General features: G+C 66.4%; 2 protein-coding genes and 1 long non-coding RNA gene across 6 annotated transcripts; 2 read left to right on the top strand and 1 right to left on the bottom strand.

Annotated features, from left to right (window-relative positions):
• The first annotated feature begins 407 nt into the window (after window positions 1–407).
• On the top strand, window positions 408–6464 carry CCM2L (CCM2 like scaffold protein). Of its 4 annotated transcripts, none has more exons than XM_074842895.1 (10): window positions 408–2401; window positions 2692–2859; window positions 3198–3281; window positions 3407–3590; window positions 4150–4580; window positions 4675–4810; window positions 4939–5002; window positions 5304–5451; window positions 5589–5727; window positions 5936–6464. In XM_074842895.1, exons 1-10 carry the CDS (start codon window positions 2372–2374, stop codon window positions 6211–6213), a joined length of 1662 nt encoding a protein of 553 aa, XP_074698996.1. In that variant the 5' UTR covers window positions 408–2371; the 3' UTR covers window positions 6214–6464. The 4 variants fall into 4 exon arrangements, with proteins under 4 accessions (XP_074698996.1, XP_074698995.1, XP_074698997.1 ...); XM_074842894.1 differs by having other exon boundaries at window positions 5301–5451; XM_074842896.1 differs by having other exon boundaries at window positions 5301–5451; window positions 5904–6078.
• Window positions 6465–7813: 1349 nt separating this feature from the next.
• Window positions 7814–17698, top strand: HCK (HCK proto-oncogene, Src family tyrosine kinase). Its single transcript, XM_074843604.1, has 13 exons — window positions 7814–7870; window positions 9515–9638; window positions 10029–10071; window positions 10309–10408; window positions 10537–10635; window positions 10746–10849; window positions 11152–11301; window positions 11757–11909; window positions 12208–12390; window positions 12819–12895; window positions 15361–15514; window positions 15785–15916; window positions 17250–17698. Exons 2-13 carry the CDS (start codon window positions 9516–9518, stop codon window positions 17450–17452), a joined length of 1521 nt encoding a protein of 506 aa, XP_074699705.1. The 5' UTR covers window positions 7814–7870; window position 9515; the 3' UTR covers window positions 17453–17698.
• LOC141931457 (uncharacterized) lies at window positions 17281–18750 on the bottom strand. The gene is made up of 3 exons (XR_012625588.1): window positions 18480–18750; window positions 17694–17815; window positions 17281–17417 (listed from the first exon to the last, which is right to left on the bottom strand). It is a non-coding gene; the product is annotated as an uncharacterized LOC141931457 (long non-coding RNA).
• Window positions 18751–18920: the final 170 nt, after the last annotated feature.

Here is an 18920-nt window from a genome sequence, read left to right as displayed (position 1 = left end):
CACAACTGCCCTGCAGGGTCCCAGCCGCCGGCTGCCCCGTGCCGCAGTGCCCAGGGCTGGGGAGCGTGGGCAGCCCCACCGGCCCCGCCGTGCCACCAGCCACCGTGTCACGGCACGAGGCGGGGGCTGGCGTGGGGGACCCGCCGTGGGAACGGCCCCGGCTGCCCCCCACGGCGCTGGGCCACGGGGTCCCCGAGGGGCGGCTGTGGGTGCCCGGCCCGGTGGCACGGCCGGGGCGGGCGGGTGCGCGGTGTCGACGCCATCACGTTGCTTTTTGGTTCCCATTTCTCTGTAGCTGGAAGGCCGGGCTGACAGCGGGCTGGGCGCTGGGGTCACTGGTGCTAACTGGTGCTAACTGGAAGCCTCGGAAACCCTTTTGGAGGAGGGTGCAGAGGTGGGCAGCGGGCCGGGCCCCCCACCACCCGCACCCCTCCTTCACCGCCGGTAACGGGCAGACGCCGGCGGTGGGTGCTCACGGTGCTGGGGGCAGCGCCGGGCGCGGGGGGGGGTCTCTTTTCCTCAGGGAAGGCCGGGGGCAGCGGCAGGAGTCGAGCGGCGTCACCGCAGCCCCCACGCGGTGCCCAGGCGGTGCCGGCCCCTCGCCGGGTCCCACTTACGGAGCGGGGAAGTCACCGGGGAGGGGACGGGATGCAGGGGAGTGGGTGCCAACACGGGGCGGCTCCTCTGGGCTCCCCCCTGCCCTGACCCCTCTCCTCCCTCTCCCCGACCCCCCCCAAGAGCTGAGAGGAGCCGCTGGTCGAGGCGATCTGCACCCCCCCCATGTCTGACCCCCCCAGGCTTCGCGTGGGGACCCCGGGGCCGCGCCGGCGGGGCAGAGGGACATTTTTCTATGCACTCAAGCCACGGTACCCTCAGCCCTGGGCAGCAGCGAGCCCCTGCCCACGCAGCGTGGGGAGCCCGGCCACGCGTGGGGCTTGGGGGCAGCCACGGGTCCCGCTCCCAGGGCTCGGCCCCCCCCGCCTGTGCCACAGGGGAAGCCAAACCCAGCGCCTCGGTGCCTGCGGCAGCACCGGGATGGCGGCACCTGCCCACCCGCACCGTGGGGCGAGGGGGCACGACCCGGGGCTGAGCTGGGCGCTGCTGGACGGGGGCAGCTCCGGGGGTGCTCGAGCTCCCACTGGGGACGGGGGTCCTGGTCCCTGGGGGTGTCACCTCTGGGGGTGGCAGTGGGGCCGCCCCGACTTCAGGGAGCGGGAAGAGGTTTGGGCTGGGGCCCGGCCGGGGCCGTTTGTTCCCAGTGGGGGCTGTCGGGGGGGTCTCGGCCATGTCTCTGCCCCCCCCAGCCGCTGTCACGTACTGTAAATACTCTGTGTGCCACCTTCTTCTCTGGGACCCTCGGCACGGGCGGGGGGGGGCGAGCGGGAGGCCGGGGTCCCTACCGAGACTTTTTTGTATACCACAAACTTTTTGTATATTTTTAATTTTGCTGCAACATGAGATATTAAATTCATTTCAATAAGCCCTGCCTGCGGGAACCTGTCCTTGCCGGCACCTCCGGCTCACGGGCCGGGCTCCGCAGCGGGGCAGGATGCTGCCCCTCAGTCCTGGGGTGCTCAGGGACACGGGGGGACGGTGTCGGTGGCCCTGGCCAGTGCTGGCCCCGGCGTGGTGGCCGGCAGGGAAGGGGTGTGCGGGCAGGATGCAGCAGGGAGGAAGCCGCCGGACACGGCTGCCGGGCCAACCTCCTCCCTGCCAGAGGCCCCGATCCCCGGCCGACCCCCAGCCCCCCCACGGGGGTCTTGACCCCGCGGGCGGCCACAGGGACGGGGTGCTGGGTGCAGCTGTGCGGGGTCCTGCCGGTGCTGTTCCCCGTGCCAGGGCCTGGCGTGGGCAGGGCAGCGTTGGGGGCTCCCTTCCCTCACTGCCCCCATCCCTGGGGGAGTCACGGGGCAGCGGAACCAGCCCCAGGCCCAGGGGGGAGCTCTGTGGCAGCGAGGGGCAGGGGCAGGGGCTGCTCTGCAGCCGGGTCCCATGGGCACCCCCAGCCCCAGCTCTGGTCCCTCTTCAGCCCCTGCCTCTGCCCAAATCCCAGCCCAGTCCCAGCCCAAGTGCCACCCCCCAGCCCAGCCCCAGCCCCAGCCCCAGTCCAAGCCCTGGTCCAGTCCCATCCCAGCCTACTTCAGCCCCTGCTTCTGCCCAAGTACCAGCCCAGCCCTAGTCCTAGTCCCAGCCCCAGCCGTAATCCCAGTCCCAGCCCCAGTCCAGTCCCAGCCCAGTCCCAGCACCCCCCAGGAGTGGCAGGAACTCACATCCCAGCCGTGCTGGTGGAGTTTCCGACACAGGAAAACGCGGTGGCGCCGAGCGGGGCGGTGGGGGCGGCCGTGCCGGGAGGCAGCGCCACGGCCCCGCCATGGACTGCGAGGCCAAGAAGGGGAAGAAGGTGCGTGGGCCTGAGGCTGGTGGTCCCGGGGGGGCTGACAAGGAGGGTGGGAGCAGGCGAGACACACGGGGATGTTGGGGCGAGGGGCCCTGCGCCCCCTCCCACAGCACGGCGGGGGGAGGTGGGGTCCCCACTCGCTGCCCCCTAAACCTCCCAAATGGTGCAAATTTGGGTTCGGTGAGCAGAGGGGTGCCCAGCCCCTCCTGGGGCGATGGGTGCCCAACCCCTCCATGGGTGCTGGGGTGGGGTGCCCGGCACTGATGCGGCCCTGTGCCCGTTCTCCCTGCCAGGGCTTCGTGTCGCCCATCAAGCGGCTGGTTTTCCCCAAGGCGGCTCGGAGGCCGGCGCTCCGCAGCAGCGTCTACCGGCGGCCGCTGCACTCGGTGCCCCTCTACCCCCCCGACTACCTGATCGACCCCCAGATCCTGCTGCACGACTACGTGGAGAAGGAGGTGAAGGTAAGAGGGTGGGGGGGTCCCCAGGGATGCCCGGGGTCCCTTCCTGGCTCCTCAGGGAGTGGGACATGACGCCACCACCCCACCTGCAGTGGCCAGGGGGGGTCCTGGCCCCCTCCTTGTCCAGGCAAACACCCAGGGAGGGGGAGGGTGGGCTGGGGGTGCAGGAAGAACCCCCCCATTGCAGTGTCTCCCTGCACCCTGGGAAGATACATCCTGTCCTTGGGGTGTGGGTGCTCTGAGGGAGGCTCTGGGCTGCGGGGTGGGGAGGACACACGCCCCAATCCCCTGGCCCCAGCCCCCCCAACCTGCCCTGGGTTTTGTGTGTGTGTGTCCCCCAGTTTTTAGGCCACCTGACGTGGGTGACAGCCTCCCTGAACCCCTCCAGCCGCGATGAGGTGCTGCAGCTGCTGGACACAGCCAGGGTAAGCGGGGTCCCTAATGCCCCCCGCCTCAGTTGTGCCCCCCCCAGCACTGCCCAGAGGGTGGGTGCCAGGTGCCCCACGCCGCTGGGTGCCCCACACCCCCGGCCCCCACTGTGCCCCCGCAGCAGCTGAAGGAGCTGCCGCTGCAGACGACGCCGGAGCAGGACAGCATCCTCAGCCTCTCGGCACGCTGCCTCCTGCTCACCTGGCGCGACGACGAGGAGCTGATCCTGCGCATCCCCACCCACGAGATCGCCGCCGCGTCCTACCTGCGCGACGACGCCCTGCACCTCCTCATCCTCAAAACCGGTGGGGGCGGCGGCCAGGGACCACTGGCCACCACACAGCTGGCCCTGAGTGCCCCGTGTCCCCCAGGGCAGGCGGGGGTGGAGCCTGGGGGGTGATGGGGTGGTGCCGGGCCCGTGTTGCCCCCCCCGGGGCTGGAGGTGGGGGGCACTGCCCGGGGCTCCCCGCTGTCCCGGCAGCAGGTCCCAGCTGCACTCCCAGCCCCAGTTGCCTTTAATGGCGGGAGGAGAGAAGGTTGGAAGTGACCCCTGTGTTGTCCCCCCCCATGGATCCCCCAGGGGGGCTCCAGCACTTTGATCAGCAAACCCGGGCTCAGCTGCCAGGCGCAGGCAGGGTCCCCACGGGGGGGGGGGGAGCCTGCGTCGGGCTGAGCTCCATCCCGCACACGGAGCCGTTCCCTAATCCCCTGCCCCACTGCCCCCAGCCTCCTGTGGCTCCCCCATCCTCCCGCATCCCCCCTGGGATGGGGCAGCCCCCAGGGTCTGGGGGGGGCCGAGCAGGGTGGGCAGCACAGCCCCCCCCCCCGCCCCTGATGCCCAATCTGTCCTCACTGCCCCCCCAGGCCTGGGAGTGGACCCGGTCCCCGCCGGAGCACACCCCGAGGCGGCCCCGGTTGGGGTGCCCGAGGCCTTCCCCGCCGAGAAGCGGCCGGGGGGCTCGTGGCCGGAGGGGGGGCGGCTGGGGGGCCCGATGGAGCGGCGCCACACCATCTGCAGCCTGGACTGGCGGGCGGCACGGGGCGGGCAGGAGGCCCGGCGGGGCGGCAGCCTGGAGCGGCGGCGGGGAGGCAGCTGGGAGCGGCGGCAGCGCGGGCGGCCCTCGGGCAGCTGGGAGCGACGACGGGCCGGTACCGGCGGCGGCGGCGGCAGCTGGGAGCGCGGCACCGGCTTCGGCAGCTGGGAGCGGCGACACACCGGCAGCAACCCCCTGGACCCCCAGGAGCCCTGCCCCGACGCCTACTCCAACCTCGTCATCCTCGCCGTGCCCAACAGGGTGAGCGGCCCTGGCACGTGCCCACCTGCCGGCACCCTCCGGCACCCTCCGGCGCCCTCCGGCACCCACCCTCCCACACTCCCTCCCGCTGCAGGATGCTGCCGAGGAGTCCTGCGCGCTCATCTGCCAGGTCTTCCAGATCATCTACGGGGACCAGAGCATCGAGTGCGTGGACCGCGCCGGGTACCACTACACCTCCACGCCCACGCGGCCCTGGCTCGCCAGCCGCAGTGAGTGGCCGGGGACAGGCGTGGGGGACACGGAGCGTGGTGGCACGGGGCTGGCGGACGCAGCGCGGGGGGTGGGTGCCGCGGCAGAGGCTTGGCCACGCTCCGAGGCCTTGGCTCTCCATCCCCAGGCGAGAGCTGCCGCACCGACGGGACGTACGGCTATGATGCCGACTTCAGCTGCTGCAGCTCCTTGTGAGTCTGGGTCCCCCGGGGTGTCCCTGCCCCCAGGTGGGTGCCTGTGCACCAGGGTGGGTGACCCTGCCCTGAATGGGTGGGTGCCTATGCTCTGGGGTGGTTTCCCTGCCCTGGATGGGTGCCCCTGTCCCCGGGTGGGTGCCCCTGCCCCATGGTGGGTGCCTGTCCCAGCTGCAGAGAAGCCCCAGCCCTGCCCCATGGTGGGTGCTGTGTGGCTTCGGGGGTGCAGCTGGGCACATGAGGGGTGTGGGGACCCTCTGAACCCCCATTCCCCCACACCCCCTCCTCACCGCAGCAGCAATGGCTCCCACGAAACCTTCGAAGCGTATTACAGCGGCGCCTCCTCGCCCTCCTGCCACCGGTCCCACCACAGCCTGGCCACCGCCTGCAGCGGCAGCGACCAGAGCGGCGCGGGGCTGGAGCAGCTGCAGGACTACATGGTGACGGTGCGGGGACGGGCGAGGGGCCCTGAGGAGGTCTGACCTCCCCCAAGCCAGAGAGAAGCCAGCGGGGCGCAGGGTGAGGGGCTGGGGCTGTGCGCTGCCGGTGCCCCCAACCCCGACCCGTCCCCGTGTCACCGCAGCTGCGCAACAAGCTGTCACCGCCAGAGATCCAGCAGTTCGCCGTCCTGCTCCGCGAGTACCGCCTGGGCACGCCGGTGCGGGAGTACTGCGCCGAGCTGCTGCGCCTCTACGGGGACCGCAGGAAGTTTCTCCTCCTGGGTGAGTAGCCAGGGCCACCCCGTGCCATCGTGGCACCCTGGTGATGTCCGTGCAGCCCTTGGGGATGGGGTGTGCTCTGAGGGGGGGGTGTTGGGACCTCTCTGCTTGCGGGGGATGGGGTGGGATGATCCCCACAACAAGCTGCTGGCGGGGCTGGCTGGATTGCGCCCGGGCAGGGTCACCCCCAGGGTCACCGCACCCATGGCAGGAATGAGGCCCTTCATCCCCGACCAAGACATCGGGTACTTCGAGACGTTCCTGGAGAGCATCGGCATCCGGGAGGGCGGGATCCTCACCGACAGCTTCGGCCGCATCAAGCGCAGCATGAGCAACACCTCGGCCTCGGCCGTGCGCAGCTATGACAGCTGGTCCCTGCGCTCCGAGTCCGAGTCCTTCAACCGCATGATCACGGACATCACCCATGACATCGAGGCGCTGGCGCGGGACGAGGAAGAGGAGGAGGAGGAAGAGGACAACTACTTGTGAGGGAGTGCGGGAACCCAGCGGTTCCCTCCCCGCTCACCGGCGCGGTGCCACCTCTCACAGATTGCCAGGTGCCCAGTTCTGCCCCAGTGCCTGGGAGGGGGGACGTTGTCCCCCTCTTTGTCACCATGGCAGGGGATGGGGGCCCTCGGCAGGGCTGACGGCATCGCAGGGCAGCCGTGGAGGGGGGGGCCCAGCTGGCAACACCATGTGCTGTAATTTCTGCAGATTGCAATTAAACGCCGGGGCTGGGAGCGGAGCAGGTTCATCCCTGGGGAAAGGCTGTGGTGGGGTGGGGGGGGGCTGCTGCCAGGAAAGCACCCGTGAGCCCCCGCAGCCCCGGGGGTGCTCTGAGGAGGGGCTGCCAGCGCAGCGTCACCCGCCCCGGTGTGAGGGCAGGGCTGGGGGGGCGGCCGAGCCGCGGGCAGCCGTCCCCTGCGAGCGACGGCCCTGCGACACCCGGCCGGCTGCGGGGCTGCGGGTGTTTCACAAAAGGAAGTCCCTGCCCCGGGACACGGTTTCCTGCAGTGCCGGCCTGCAGCCCTCCCGCCACAGAGGGACAGGGACACGCTCCCGCCAGCCCGATGGCCCCCGGCCGATAGCCCCTGGCCACTGTCCCATGGCCGATGTTCCCTGGCCTGTGGCCCCCGGTCACTGTCCCTCGGTGGGGCTGTGGGACGGCACTGCAGCCCCTTGGCTGGTGCGTGGGCAGGCAGATGCTGGGGCGACCTCCAGCAATTAAACTTTTTTTAATTAAAAAATTTACATATGCAAATCCTCCTGCAGGCGGGGCACTTGCCATGCTGCCACTTCCTCTGCCGCTGAGGAGCCAGCGAAGGGGCTGGGTCCTGCCTGCCCGGGGGGTCCCTTCGCTGCCACCAGTCCAGCCCAACTTCAGGGGTGCTCTGGGCAAAGCAGAGCGAATTCTGGAGCACCGGGGGGGTTAGGGGGCACCCGGGGGGGTCCCGAGAGGACCTTTAGCAGGGGAACACCAGGTCCAGGAGAGACACAGCAGAGCCCATGGCCTCCCCACAGCCCCTCCGAGCTGGGCATGCACCATGCCCTGCACCCCCCTTCCCTGAACCCTCCCCTTCCCTGAACACCACTCAGGGGTTCCCTCTTTTCCCCTCCCTGGGGACAGACACCGGGCTCCCACCGTGGCCACCCTGCGCTCGCCCCGTGCCCCCCCACAGTCCCCCCACCGCCCAGGCGAGGAAACAGCCCTGGGGTCCACTTTGGGGTGCTGGGCCCCAGATCCCCCCCTTGGGGTTCCCGGGGGCCGCGGGCGGAGCGAAGCATTCTGGCACCCGCTGGGATGGGGTAAAAACTGCCCCGACGGTAGCGGGGTCCCGCCTGGGCCGGGGGGGCCCCGTTCGGTCCGTGATGGGGGTCCCCGCTCCCTTCCCGGTTTGGGCCCCCCCCCGGAGCCGGTCCAGGGAGGTACCGGCCGCGCCCGCCCCGTCGGGCAGCACCGGAGGAGTCGGGGGGGTCCCGCGGCCCCGGGACGGCAACTGGGGGGGGGGCGGGGCCTTACCGGGGAGGGGCGGGGCCTTACGGGGGCGGGGCGGGGCGGGGGGCGCGCAGCCGGGCAGAGAACGGTGGCGGCGGCAGCCCCGGGACTGGAACTGGGACCGCGACTGGGACCGGGACGGCGGCGGAGGTGAGAGCGGAGCGGAGCCGTGCGCGGAGCCCCGACGGCGGCGGGGCCGGGCGGGGGGTGCCCCGGTGCCGGTCCCGGTCAGCCCGGTCCGTCCATCCCCGCCCCGGGCCAGCCGCTGCCCCGGTCCATCTCCCTGCCGGCCTCGGCCCGGGCCCTCGCCCCTGGGTGCCCCGGGGGGAGGCGATGCCGGGGTGGCCCGGGCGGGCACGGTGCGGTCCCGGGGAGGTGGCCCCTGCCCGTGGCCTTGCAGGGGCTGTCGGGGACCCGCCACCACCTGCCCGGCCAGCGAGGACACGGGGCAGCGAGGACACGGGGCCACGGGCAGCCGCGCTCTCGGGGCGATGGGCTCCCCCCACCCCGCCTGGTCCCCCCGCCTGGTCCCCATGGCTGGGGACAGCCACGGGGGGCCACAGGACGCGGCTCCCCAAGGTGGGACGCACCAGGAGCGGCCGCTCCCACCCGTGGCCCCCGTGCCGGCAGGGCTCGGCGCTGTGCCGCGGCAGCCGGAGCGAAAGCCGCGACCTCCCGGTCCCTGCGTGTGCCGGGGCACTGGGGTGCCGTGGGGCTGGGTGGGTGCCGTGGGGCTGGGTGGCTGCGGGGCGCTCGGACCTCCCAGAGGGGTTTGGGCTTTGTAGGGCTGAATGCTCCGACACGGTGCGGGACGGGCAGAGCGAGTCCCTGCCCTGGTGCCGGCACGGGCCGCGGCCGTGGGCTGTGAGGGTTTGCCGGGGGATCCGGCACCGGGCCCGGCGCTGGGCTCTGCCTGAGCCCGGGGCAGCCCTGGCGGGGGGGATGTGCTGTCCGGGGCCACCGCTGCTGCTCCTGCTCTGCCCCAGGCCGCGGGGCCACCGGGGGCCTTTGGCACGCTGGGAAGGACGAGGATGCCCGTGGGGGGGCTGGAAGGTGACAGCGATGTCCCCCGAGGGCCGTGGGAGCGAGGCGGTGCTGGGCACGTCGTGGGGCCTCGCTCAGCCCCGAGCTTCCTCCTTCGCTGTCACCGCCGGCACCTTCTCCTTTCTCAGCGCCGAGGTCTCCCCCGGACAAGGGAAGTGCCTTTGCGGGGGGTTTCCCCCGCGCTCGCCACTTTTTGCAGCACATTTCCCTGCTGATGTTTCTTGGGGAGCTGGAGAAAGTTGAGCATTTGCATTCGCCCCGGGCCGGTGGCTGGCGGAGGCAGCTCCACCCTGGCAGAGCGCAGCCGGGGAGGCGGCGGGGAGCCGTGACCCGTGGCATCGGGGGGGGCCACGGCCACGCTGAAGGACTGGGGGGGGCTGTGAGCATCAGCGGTGCCAGGTGGGGAGCCCCTCGGTGACGACGGTCCCGCTCTGCAGAAGATGCTGAGCGGCTCTGCCCTGCCACAGTGCCCAGGGCCTGCACCCCACCCGCCCCGGGAAAGGCCCTTTCAGGGAAGGGCTGTGAAGCTGCTCCATGGCAGCGGCTCTCGCCTGCCCAAGATTCGCCTCCTGTGACTTTTCTCTGCACTGGGAGATCCCTTTTCCTCCCCAGCACAGCACCGTCCAGCTTGCTGGGCACCCCAGCACCCCACGGCTGCCACCCCCTCGGCTCTGTGCCGGGCGGGAGTGGGGCTGGAGCGGGGCTTTCACCTCTGTTGCAACGGCTTCACTTCCCCTCCCTTGGGTGCAGGATGGGTTGCATGAAGTCGAAGGAAGCTGACGTCCAAGAAAAGATGATAAAAACCGACCCCGACCCCGGCCCCAGCCTCCAGCAAGGCCACTATGTGAAGGACCCCACAGCCACCAACAGGAAGGTGAGTGGGAGCTGCCGAGAGAGCTGGGGACGCGGGGCTGAGCTGTTACGGGGGGTTCAGCCCCTCCCCATCGCGGGGCCGGCGGCGGGTGCTGGCAGTGCCCCTGCCCCAGGGCTTGGCCACGGGACGGGAGCGCAGAGTCTGGCCAGGGCAGGCGCCGAGCAAAACTGATGGGAATCAAGGAATTATGGAAAAAGAGAGAGAACAGTGAAGGTGTTTGGAAAGGGCAGAGATGCTGGTGCTGGGCGGGTTGGTGAGTCGGGCGCTGCCCCTCGGGTGCCATCCTGCCCCTGCCGTGCTGCTGGGGGCTGGGGCCATGGTGGGGCTGAGACCCTCGTAGGATCTCTACCACCTGCAACGTCACACTCTGGTTTCTGTCCTGTTTTCCAGAACAATAATGTCCCCGGCGTGGCCGTGTCTCTGCCCAAGGATGGTAGGTACAGGGGGGGTGCACCAGGTGGGAGGGTGTGGGGGGAGCGTGGCCGGGTCCTCTCTGCCCTGGGTCAAACGCTGCCGGTCCCAGGGGCTCTGGGTGTCCTCGAGGGCCAGACGTGGCCGTGGCACCATGAAGATGGAGGTGCTGCCTGGTGTCCTGGCTGCACATGGCAGGGGGGTCCGGGCACCCCGTCCCAGCATGGGAAAGGGGTGCCCAGGGAGCTCCTCGCTGCAGGCTCAGGGGACAGCGTGGTGCTGGCGCTCTACGACTACGAGGCGATGCACGCTGGGGACCTGAGCTTCCAGAAAGGGGAGCGGCTGAAGGTGCTGGAGGAGTAAGTGCTGCCGGTGTCCCCCCACCCCAGGGTCTCCTGAGGGCTTGCTGTTTTTTTTTTTTTTCTGGAATTTGCCCCCTGAGGAGCTGGTGGTGCCATGGGCTGACCTGGTGCCATCTCTGTCACAGGGCAGGGGAGTGGTGGCAAGCGCGGTCGCTGGCAACGGGGCACGAAGGCTTCATCCCCAGTAACTATGTCGCCCGAGCTGACTCGCTGGAGACAGAGGAGTGAGTCCGTCCCTCGGTGGCACATCCCCCAGCATGGCTGTCCCCGCTCCTGCCCCACGGACCCCCGCCAGCCCCGGCAGCGTTCGTTGATTCATTTGTTTCTGCCGCAGCTGGTTTTTCAAGGGCATCAGCCGAAAGGACGCGGAGCGGCAGCTCCTCGGCCCCGGGAACGTGATCGGGTCCTTCATGATACGGGACAGCGAGACGACGAAAGGTCCGGAGGGGTGCCCGGGGCAGGGCGGGGCAGCAGCTGCCCTCGCTCGCTGGCCGGGGGGCTCAGGAGACGCGTCCCCAGCCCGGGGACTCTGCGGGGCAGGGCGGGGGGACACACGTGCCTTTTGAGACTGCTTTTGGTGCTGGGGGCGCAGGCGTCGCTGGGCTCGTGCCTGGGGCCGAGGGGGTGGTGACAGCACGGCGGGGACGGGGCTGCGGTGGTGGCCGTCAGCGTGGGGTGGCCTGGAGCAACGGGGACGGGGCCTCTGCGTGGGGGCTGGCAGCTCACCCCTCCCCGAACAGGCTGCTACTCGCTGTCGGTGCGGGACGGGGACGACCTGCAGAGCGGCACGGTGAAGCATTACAAGATCCGGACGCTGGATAGTGGCGGCTTCTACATCTCCCCGCGCAGCAGCTTCGAGACGCTGCAGGAGCTGGTCCAGCACTACAGGGGTGAGCCCCGGGGTGCCCGGCCCCTCCATCCCAGATGGGGCTTTGTCCCTGAGCCAAGCAGGGCAGCCAGGGATGTGCAGAGGCCGAAGGGCTCCTGCCCGTCGCCACTGGGCTCCCGCTGTGGCTCCAGCTGTGACACGCAGCGACTCCCGGACCTTCCCGTGGCACAGTGCCTGGCTCACTGTGACATGGGTGTCCCCAAATACCTGCGGTGGCCGGGAGCCCCCCTGCCCCAGACAGGCCGGTGTGGTGGCTGCAGTAACGCTGGGCAGGGCAGAGCGATGCTGGCGGGACTGGGCTGCGATGGCCGGTGTTCCACGTGTCCCCAGTGTTTGCGGTGGGGCACGTGATGCCGGGATGTGCCCCGCGGCCACGGAGGCTGCCGTGGGCTCCAGTTCGAAGCACGAAGCAGCCGGTGAGACAGCCCGGCTGATGGCTCTGGCCACTCCTCACAGGGCAGAGCGACGGGCTGTGCCAGAAGCTCACCCACCCCTGCTGCGTGCCCAAACCGCAGAAACCCTGGGAGAAAGATGCCTGGGAGATCCCTCGGGAATCGCTGAGGCTGGAGAGAAAGCTGGGAGCCGGGCAGTTCGGAGAAGTGTGGATGGGTGAGAGCGAGGCGGAGGCAGCTGGGAGGAAGGTGAAGGGGATGGTGGAGGAGGAAGGGTGAGAGGTGGGAGAGGAGGTGGAGGGATGGTGGGGTGGGAGAAGCAGGGAGGGAGCGACCTGCGGGAGAGGAGCATGGGGAAGGGGAGGTGGCCCCAGCCTTAATGCAGGGACAGCTCGGGGCTGGGTGCCTGGGGACAGCCCTGGGCTGCAGGACTGGGTGCTTTGGCTCCCAAATCCAGTGCTCCCAGTGCCTGAGCACTGGGCAGCCTGGGAATGGTCTGTCATGCCACCCCGCAGCTACCTACAACAAGCACACGAAGGTGGCGGTGAAGACGATGAAGCCGGGCAGCATGTCGGTGGACGCCTTCCTGGAGGAGGCCAACCTGATGAAGACGCTGCAGCACGACAAGCTGGTGAAGCTGCACGCGGTTGTCACCAAGGAGGAGCCCATCTTCATCATCACCGAGTTCATGGAGAAAGGTGCCGCCCCACGTCCCTGTGTGGCCGCCGTGGGCCAGGCCAAGCAGCAGTACCCGGGTGCCCGGGGGATGGTGCAGGATCAACCCCTCCTGCACCCCCGGGCTCGGCCGCGAGCTCTGCACCGGCTCCTGGGACACTGGGAGCGGGGCCGGCTCCTGCCACGGCGTGTCTGAGTGCTCTGAGGCAGGGTGCTGGGCGGGGGGGATGCAGTGACAGCCCTGGGAGAGGGATGGGGACAGACGAGGAGGAGCACCTCGCAAGGCAGGAGGGAGCTGGCAGTGGGGTCTACCCCTCTGCCCAATCCCCAAGAGCGGGGTGCAGGGGTCAGGTGTGTTTCCTGACCGAGCCCCTGCGTTGTGCTCGGCTCCCTGGGACCCTGTGCCACCTCCGGCTGAGCTGTCAGCCCTGGCACCCTTCCCTGTCCGCAGGGAGCCTGCTGGATTTCCTGAAGAGTGACGAGGGGAACAAGCAGCCGCTCCCGAAGCTGATCGACTTCTCTGCCCAGGTGAGGAGGGAGCTGACCCTCCCCAGCCCCCCTGCTCCCCCCCGAGAAGGATGAGTGAGGGAATCAAGGAGCCCAAGAACTTTCCTGGGACTTGGGCAGTGCCAAGCAGGAGCCCGGTCTGAGCAGGCAGACACGGGGTGGTGGGGATGCAGGGAAGGAGCCAGTGAGGTTTCCCTGGGCGCTGCCCTCGCGCCCTGCGGGCAGCCAGCTGCCTGCTCACCATCCCCGTCCCGCTGCCTGAGCAGGAGCGGGGGTGCAAAAGGAGAAGTGGCGGCTTCGTCCCTGTTGGCCCCTTAACTGCAGCACTCAGCCGGCCAGCCCGGAGCTGCACGGAACCCCGGGGGGTTTTGGCTGGGCTGCTCCTCCCGAGGAGCTGGGAAATCTGTGTCTTTTTCCGTGGTTTCTGCCCCATGGCTGCAGCCCGCGGGGCTGCTGTGCTTTGTGCAAGTCACAGGGGTGAGGGTAGGAGCTTGGTTTTGCTGCTCGTTTTTGCACGGTCCCTTCTCCAGGAGGTGCCGGTGCTGGTCAGTGTGGCCCATCTGGGCCCAGGGCCCCCCAGGGAGCTGCCACGGCAAAGCTATCGATTTCTATCTGTTGCTGAGGTGATAGTTCCCTGCCAACAACTCGCTCTGCTCGACAGAGCCTCGTCTGCAAAATTAGCAAAAGCCCCGTAAAACCCCACGCGGCCACACACCCACCCCGTGCCACCCCCCACACCAGCTCCGGGGCAGCTCTCACACCCCCTCGGGCCGTGCCCCCGGCAGGAGCCACCCACGGCCATGGCAGTGTTAATCTTTGTGGGTTTCGTAGGAAATCCACAGCACAATTTTGATGCATTCAGGGTGCCCAGGCGATTGAGCTGGGCACAGGTTCTAGAAGGGAGTGTAGTGTGCTCTGTTACCCCACAGCGATGCCTACGGGAGGTTTGTGGTTCATTAAAACCATCTACCTGCCACAGGGCTCTCACGGGCTGGGGGAGGGCAGCTGCAGAGGCAGGAGGATGCGGTGAAAATCGTTTGGGGGATATTTCAGGAGCAGGTTTTTGAGCACAGCTGAGCGTGCTGCTGTACATCTAGCTTTGTGCGTGCGATCATTTGTGCAACCACTGCCTTGTCCCTGCTGCTTCTGCAGTGTCCCCAGACGCTGTCTGAATCCAGGGACCCTTTAAGCCGAGCTTGGAACCCCGATGAAATAACTCGTAGAGGTACCTGAGCAACAGGAAAGCCAGGATGGGAGTCCAGACCCCAGGGGCTTAGACCAGGCCGCTGGTTACTCGAGCCGGCTGCGCCAGGGGCTGCGGCTGGGCCGTGTGCTCCTGCAGCCGTCTGTTCCCAGCCAGCTGGCGCCTGCAACCCGCCCGCTCGGCTCTGTCGCTCGGAGGGACAGCTTTCTGCAGCACCCCGAAGCCAAGGCTGAAGCGCTTTCCTGTGCAGGCTGCAGGCAGCAGGCAGCTAGCGAGCCTGGCTCCCAGGCTTGTGCTGGGGCTGAGTCACTGCGAGCAAAACTGTGTCTGTGGTCATGGAAATAATCTCTCCGCTTGCAGTGCTTACTTACCTCTGTATTCTGTGTGGAGAGCTCTGCCAGCAACCGCAGCGTACCCCGGCCCGGCTGGTGTGGGGGTGACAGGGATGGGGGGAGTGTCCCCCCGGCTGCTCCAACCCCTTCCCCTCCCGGGAACGGGCAGCATCCAAACATGGGATAATTTGGCACAAATCTGGGGGCTGGTCGTGCCCACACCAGGTCATTTCTGCATCGTTACAGCCACTTAGTGCAGAGGCTTTCGAAGAAGGAGCCGGGGGGATCTTCCTCCGGGGTCGTCGCAGCCATCCTGCCCCCGGGCAGGACCAGCTTGTCACAAACTATGCTTGGAGACCCCAGGCATCTCCCCCCGCTCCTTGGGAGACACCCCCCCCCATCTTTTCTGTCCCCACCAAGGACACTGCAATGCTGGGTGACCCACACTGCAGCAATTAAAGTCCCTTTGTCGTCCCCTCGGTACAGAGAGGGAATAGTTTACTCCCTGCTTCTCTCAAGCCATTGTTGATGTGTTTGGAGACTGGTCTCCCATCTCCTCTGCACGGAGAATGAGTTACTCCCCTTCACATCTGCGTGGCTACGGGGGAAGTGGTTACACCGTGCCCTGCGGACACCCACAGACACTTGCTTGTGAGCACATCGGCTCCTCCTCGCCTGTTCTCACCACTCTTCTCACACGTTGGGCTTAAATGGGCCGTGTTGGGCTGGTCACACAAACGCTGAGTCTTCTGCCAGGGATTCCCTACACGGGGGGTGGTTCCCACACAGGAGAGTCACTCCTGTCTCCTGCTGTGACTCAGCCTCTGTTCATCCCTTTCCAAGCACCGGCCAGAAGCAGAAAACCTCTTTCCGTTCCTGGTAAGTCGCGCTGGGAAGGTCGTGTTATTTCAGACAGCTTCTTTGCATTTTTCTCTTTCCCCTTTTTACAGATTGCAGAAGGAATGGCTTTTATTGAGAAGAGGAACTACATCCACAGAGACCTGAGAGCTGCCAATATTCTGGTGTCAGCAATACTGGTGTGCAAGATCGCAGACTTTGGACTGGCCAGAGTGATTGAAGACAACGAGTACACGGCCCGGGAAGGTGCGGGAGCTGCTGGGGGTCGCTGGCCGCTTTCTGAGGTGGTGGAGGGCTGTGGGATCCCCTTAGAGCCACTTATCAACGTGTAACCTCGGTGGCAAGGACCCCGGGAGGGACGCGATGTGTAAACAGGCAGATGAGGGAAGCTCCGCTCATTTGCATCGCTTCGCATCTTCCTCTTCTGTTTGTTTGCTTCTTGTTCCCCATATTTCACCACCAGTTTCTCAGCATTTGCGATAGAGCTCATGTTTCCTGTTGGATCTCTTTGTCCAGGTGCCAAGTTTCCCATTAAATGGACAGCACCAGAAGCCATCAACTACGGATCTTTCACTATAAAATCAGACGTCTGGTCCTTTGGGATCCTCCTGACCGAGATCATTACCTACGGGCGCATCCCATACCCAGGTAAGGAGGTGAAATCCCTCCTCTGCTCTGGTTCCAAAAGATTCTGGGCCCCACCCACGGGATCCGTTTCTCCATGAAGTTGGATCGCTGAAAACAGAGGGAATGGTGAGAAATCTGAATCTCACACTGGGAGCAGAGCTCAAGGGCAGTAGCACGAGGTCTCAAGGTGGCAATTCTGTCTGTGAGCCATGGAGAGGAGCCCAGAGCACCAGACAGTCTGCGAGCAGTCGGCACTACTCATTTAGCTACGTCCACTCTTCGGACCAGAGCTCACCTAGGATGGATCATTAGGGAGATTTTCTCCCTGGGAGTCCTCGGTGAACACCAGCTGTTTTCACCGATGTGAAATCCATGCCAGTGTGACATGGGGTCCCCCTTCTCAGCTTCCACAAAGCAGAGCTGGGACATCTCCCCTAAGGAGCCCACAGAATGGGTCCAGGTAGTGACGACTTTGGGGTGCCCGCTGCTCTGGGGAGAAGGGCAGCTTCTCTATATACTGCCTTGGGGCTGAGCCTGCAAGGAGGTCCTGAGCTCCTCCAGGTCCGTGGGAAAACAACAGCAGTCAGGGTCTCTAAAAGATCAGGTCTCTCTGTTTCTAAACTAGAAGATCATGTTTTTAATTCGAGAGGACAACTGACTTGCCCCAGGCTGTGCTACGCCCCTGGGGGGGTGGGTACCAGACACCACAGGTTCCTGGCTCACGGGTTTGCGTCACAGCACTGACCTGTGGTTTTCTGCTTCCTGCAGATTAAGTGTGTGTGGAAGCAGCACATCGGTTCAGGGCTGATAGCTGGGCCAGGTGTTTTTGGGAAGGCTCAAGCAATCTGTAAATCATCATCATTAGGAACTGCCCTGTATTTTATACTAACTGTTGCTTTGGTACCTTTTTTCAATGGGAAATTATTCTGCAAAAGAAAAGTAAATGGTGCCACGGACCAACCATGAAGGATCTGGCGTGGCATAAATGGTTGTTCTGGAGGACCAGTTCTGCCATCATGCTTAGTTTTATTGGAAGGAATGGCTCATTAAAGACTCAGCAGGTGGAGAAGAGTAGCCTTTATTTTTTTTTAAATTTATACAAAACTATTATAATTCCCATTTGACCTGCTCCAATGGTGTACAGAACTGCATGCTGCAACCAGCTCAGCATCTCGGCTGTCTGCATGTTTCCCTGACCAGGGGTAGCAGTTCCCCCCTCCCATCCCCTCTAACCCAGCCTTTCCTTCCTAGTGACATTGCCCAAAGGGTGGGTCGTTTTAGGTTTGGGTGGTTTTTTGCCTTTTAAAGAAATCAGTGATAAATCATGAAACGTTCACCTGTCCTGTTTCTGCAGGGATGTCGAGCGTGGAGGTGATCAGGGCCCTGGAGCGCGGGTACCGGATGCCCCGCACAGAGAACTGCCCCGAGGAGCTCTATGACATTATGATGAGATGCTGGAAGACCAAACCGGAGGATCGTCCCACCTTCGAGTACATGCAGGGCATTTTGGAGGATTTCTTTACTGCAACAGAGAGCCAGTATCAGCAGCAGCCGTAATGCAGGAAGCGTGGTGAAGAGAGCGGATACCCCGCGCTCTGCCCGCCGTGTTAGCGGCAGCGAGCACACGCACCCTGCTCTCCCCTGTCCCGCTCGAGATCTGCCTGCGCACGCCTTCCTCCGCCAGCCTGGCCCAGGAGCCAGAGCCTGCCTGGGCTGGAAGCGGGGGGCAGGAGGAAGCCACGCTCAGGCCAGTCCTCCGGGGCTGCCGGAGGGAGGGAGAAGCGGCGCGGGGCTGTACCTGGTGCCTTTCCCACGTGCCCGAGTGCCCGCGAAGCAGCTGCTCCCCGAAGCGCTGGCTGGACGGTGGTTGCCCACACCGGCAGCACCACGCAGGGAGGGATGGGGCCGGGCCTGTTTCAGCTACAAATTAAAAAAAAACCCAGATTTTTTTTTTTTTTTTTTAAATCCTTCTAAGATCTTATCATGCTGTTTTGCAGAAGTAGCTTGAGCGGCGGTGGCCTTGGCAAAATGCCGTTATGCTCCAGACGCCCACGGCCCCCGGTCCCTGCGTGTCGGGGAAATCCCAGTGGATTCCCGCCTGGGCAGGCTGCGATGCAGCTCGTCCTCAGCGCAGGATTCTGGTGATGGAATATCAAGTGTTGCGGGAACACGAGTCTCTCCTCACCCTCCTGGGTTTCCTTCCCAGGTATTTTTCTCGGTAGCCACTCTGGAGCGGGTGAGTTTTGGGGAGGCTGTGCCGGTGAGGCGGGCAGCGCCTGCTGAGGGGTACGGACAGACGTAGACGGTGCTTCACGAGGCAGCCCCTGGACCGAGCCCACCCCCAGCTTGCCCATAGAGGAACTCCTCGAGCCCACGGCAGCCCCAAGCCGGGCCCGAGGAGCCCTCTGCCACTGCGGCTCCGCTGGCGGTGACTGAACCTCTGCCGGGGCAGTCGCAGGGTTGGCAACAAGCCCGGCGGCCCTTTGCACACTCATTTTATGTTGCTGTTTATTTTTAGTATTTAATGAGGGGTTATTTGGGGAAAAGGAGGAAGTAGTATTTTTTTTTTAAGGCTGCCCCGTACCTCTCACACCAGGGAGCTTCTGGGCCCGTGACTGTATTTTCCTCGTACAACGAGGCAAACACCGTTGCTTCTATGCTTTTATATCAGCTTTGGGAGCTTCTTTTTGTAATCAATAAAGTATTTATAAACCTCTCGTCTTTTGGCCTTTCCCCACGTTCGCCAGCCCGGGAGAGCGGGGGGCCGCGGCCGGGAACCCGCAGGCCCGGGTGGGCCCGTGGGCCGGGGGGGTCGGACCGGAGGGACCGGGCCGGGCCGTTCCGGGCCTCCCAGCCCTGCCGCCTCCACGCCCGCACCCAACATGGCGCCCGCGGCGTCGTGCCCGCCCTCCGCGCGAAGGTGGCTGCCCTCAGCAAAGATGGCGGCGGGGCAGCCCCCCTCCCCGGCCGGCCCCGTGGGGCCGGAGACCCGCTGGGGACCGGAGCGGCGACCGCCGGCCCTGCA

Source organism: Strix aluco, chromosome 17 (assembly GCF_031877795.1).
Source record: "Strix aluco isolate bStrAlu1 chromosome 17, bStrAlu1.hap1, whole genome shotgun sequence".
NCBI classification, from domain to species: Eukaryota; Metazoa; Chordata; class Aves; order Strigiformes; family Strigidae; genus Strix; species Strix aluco.
Note: the sequence above shows the minus strand (reverse complement) of the source record. Positions and strands in the feature narration are given on the sequence as shown.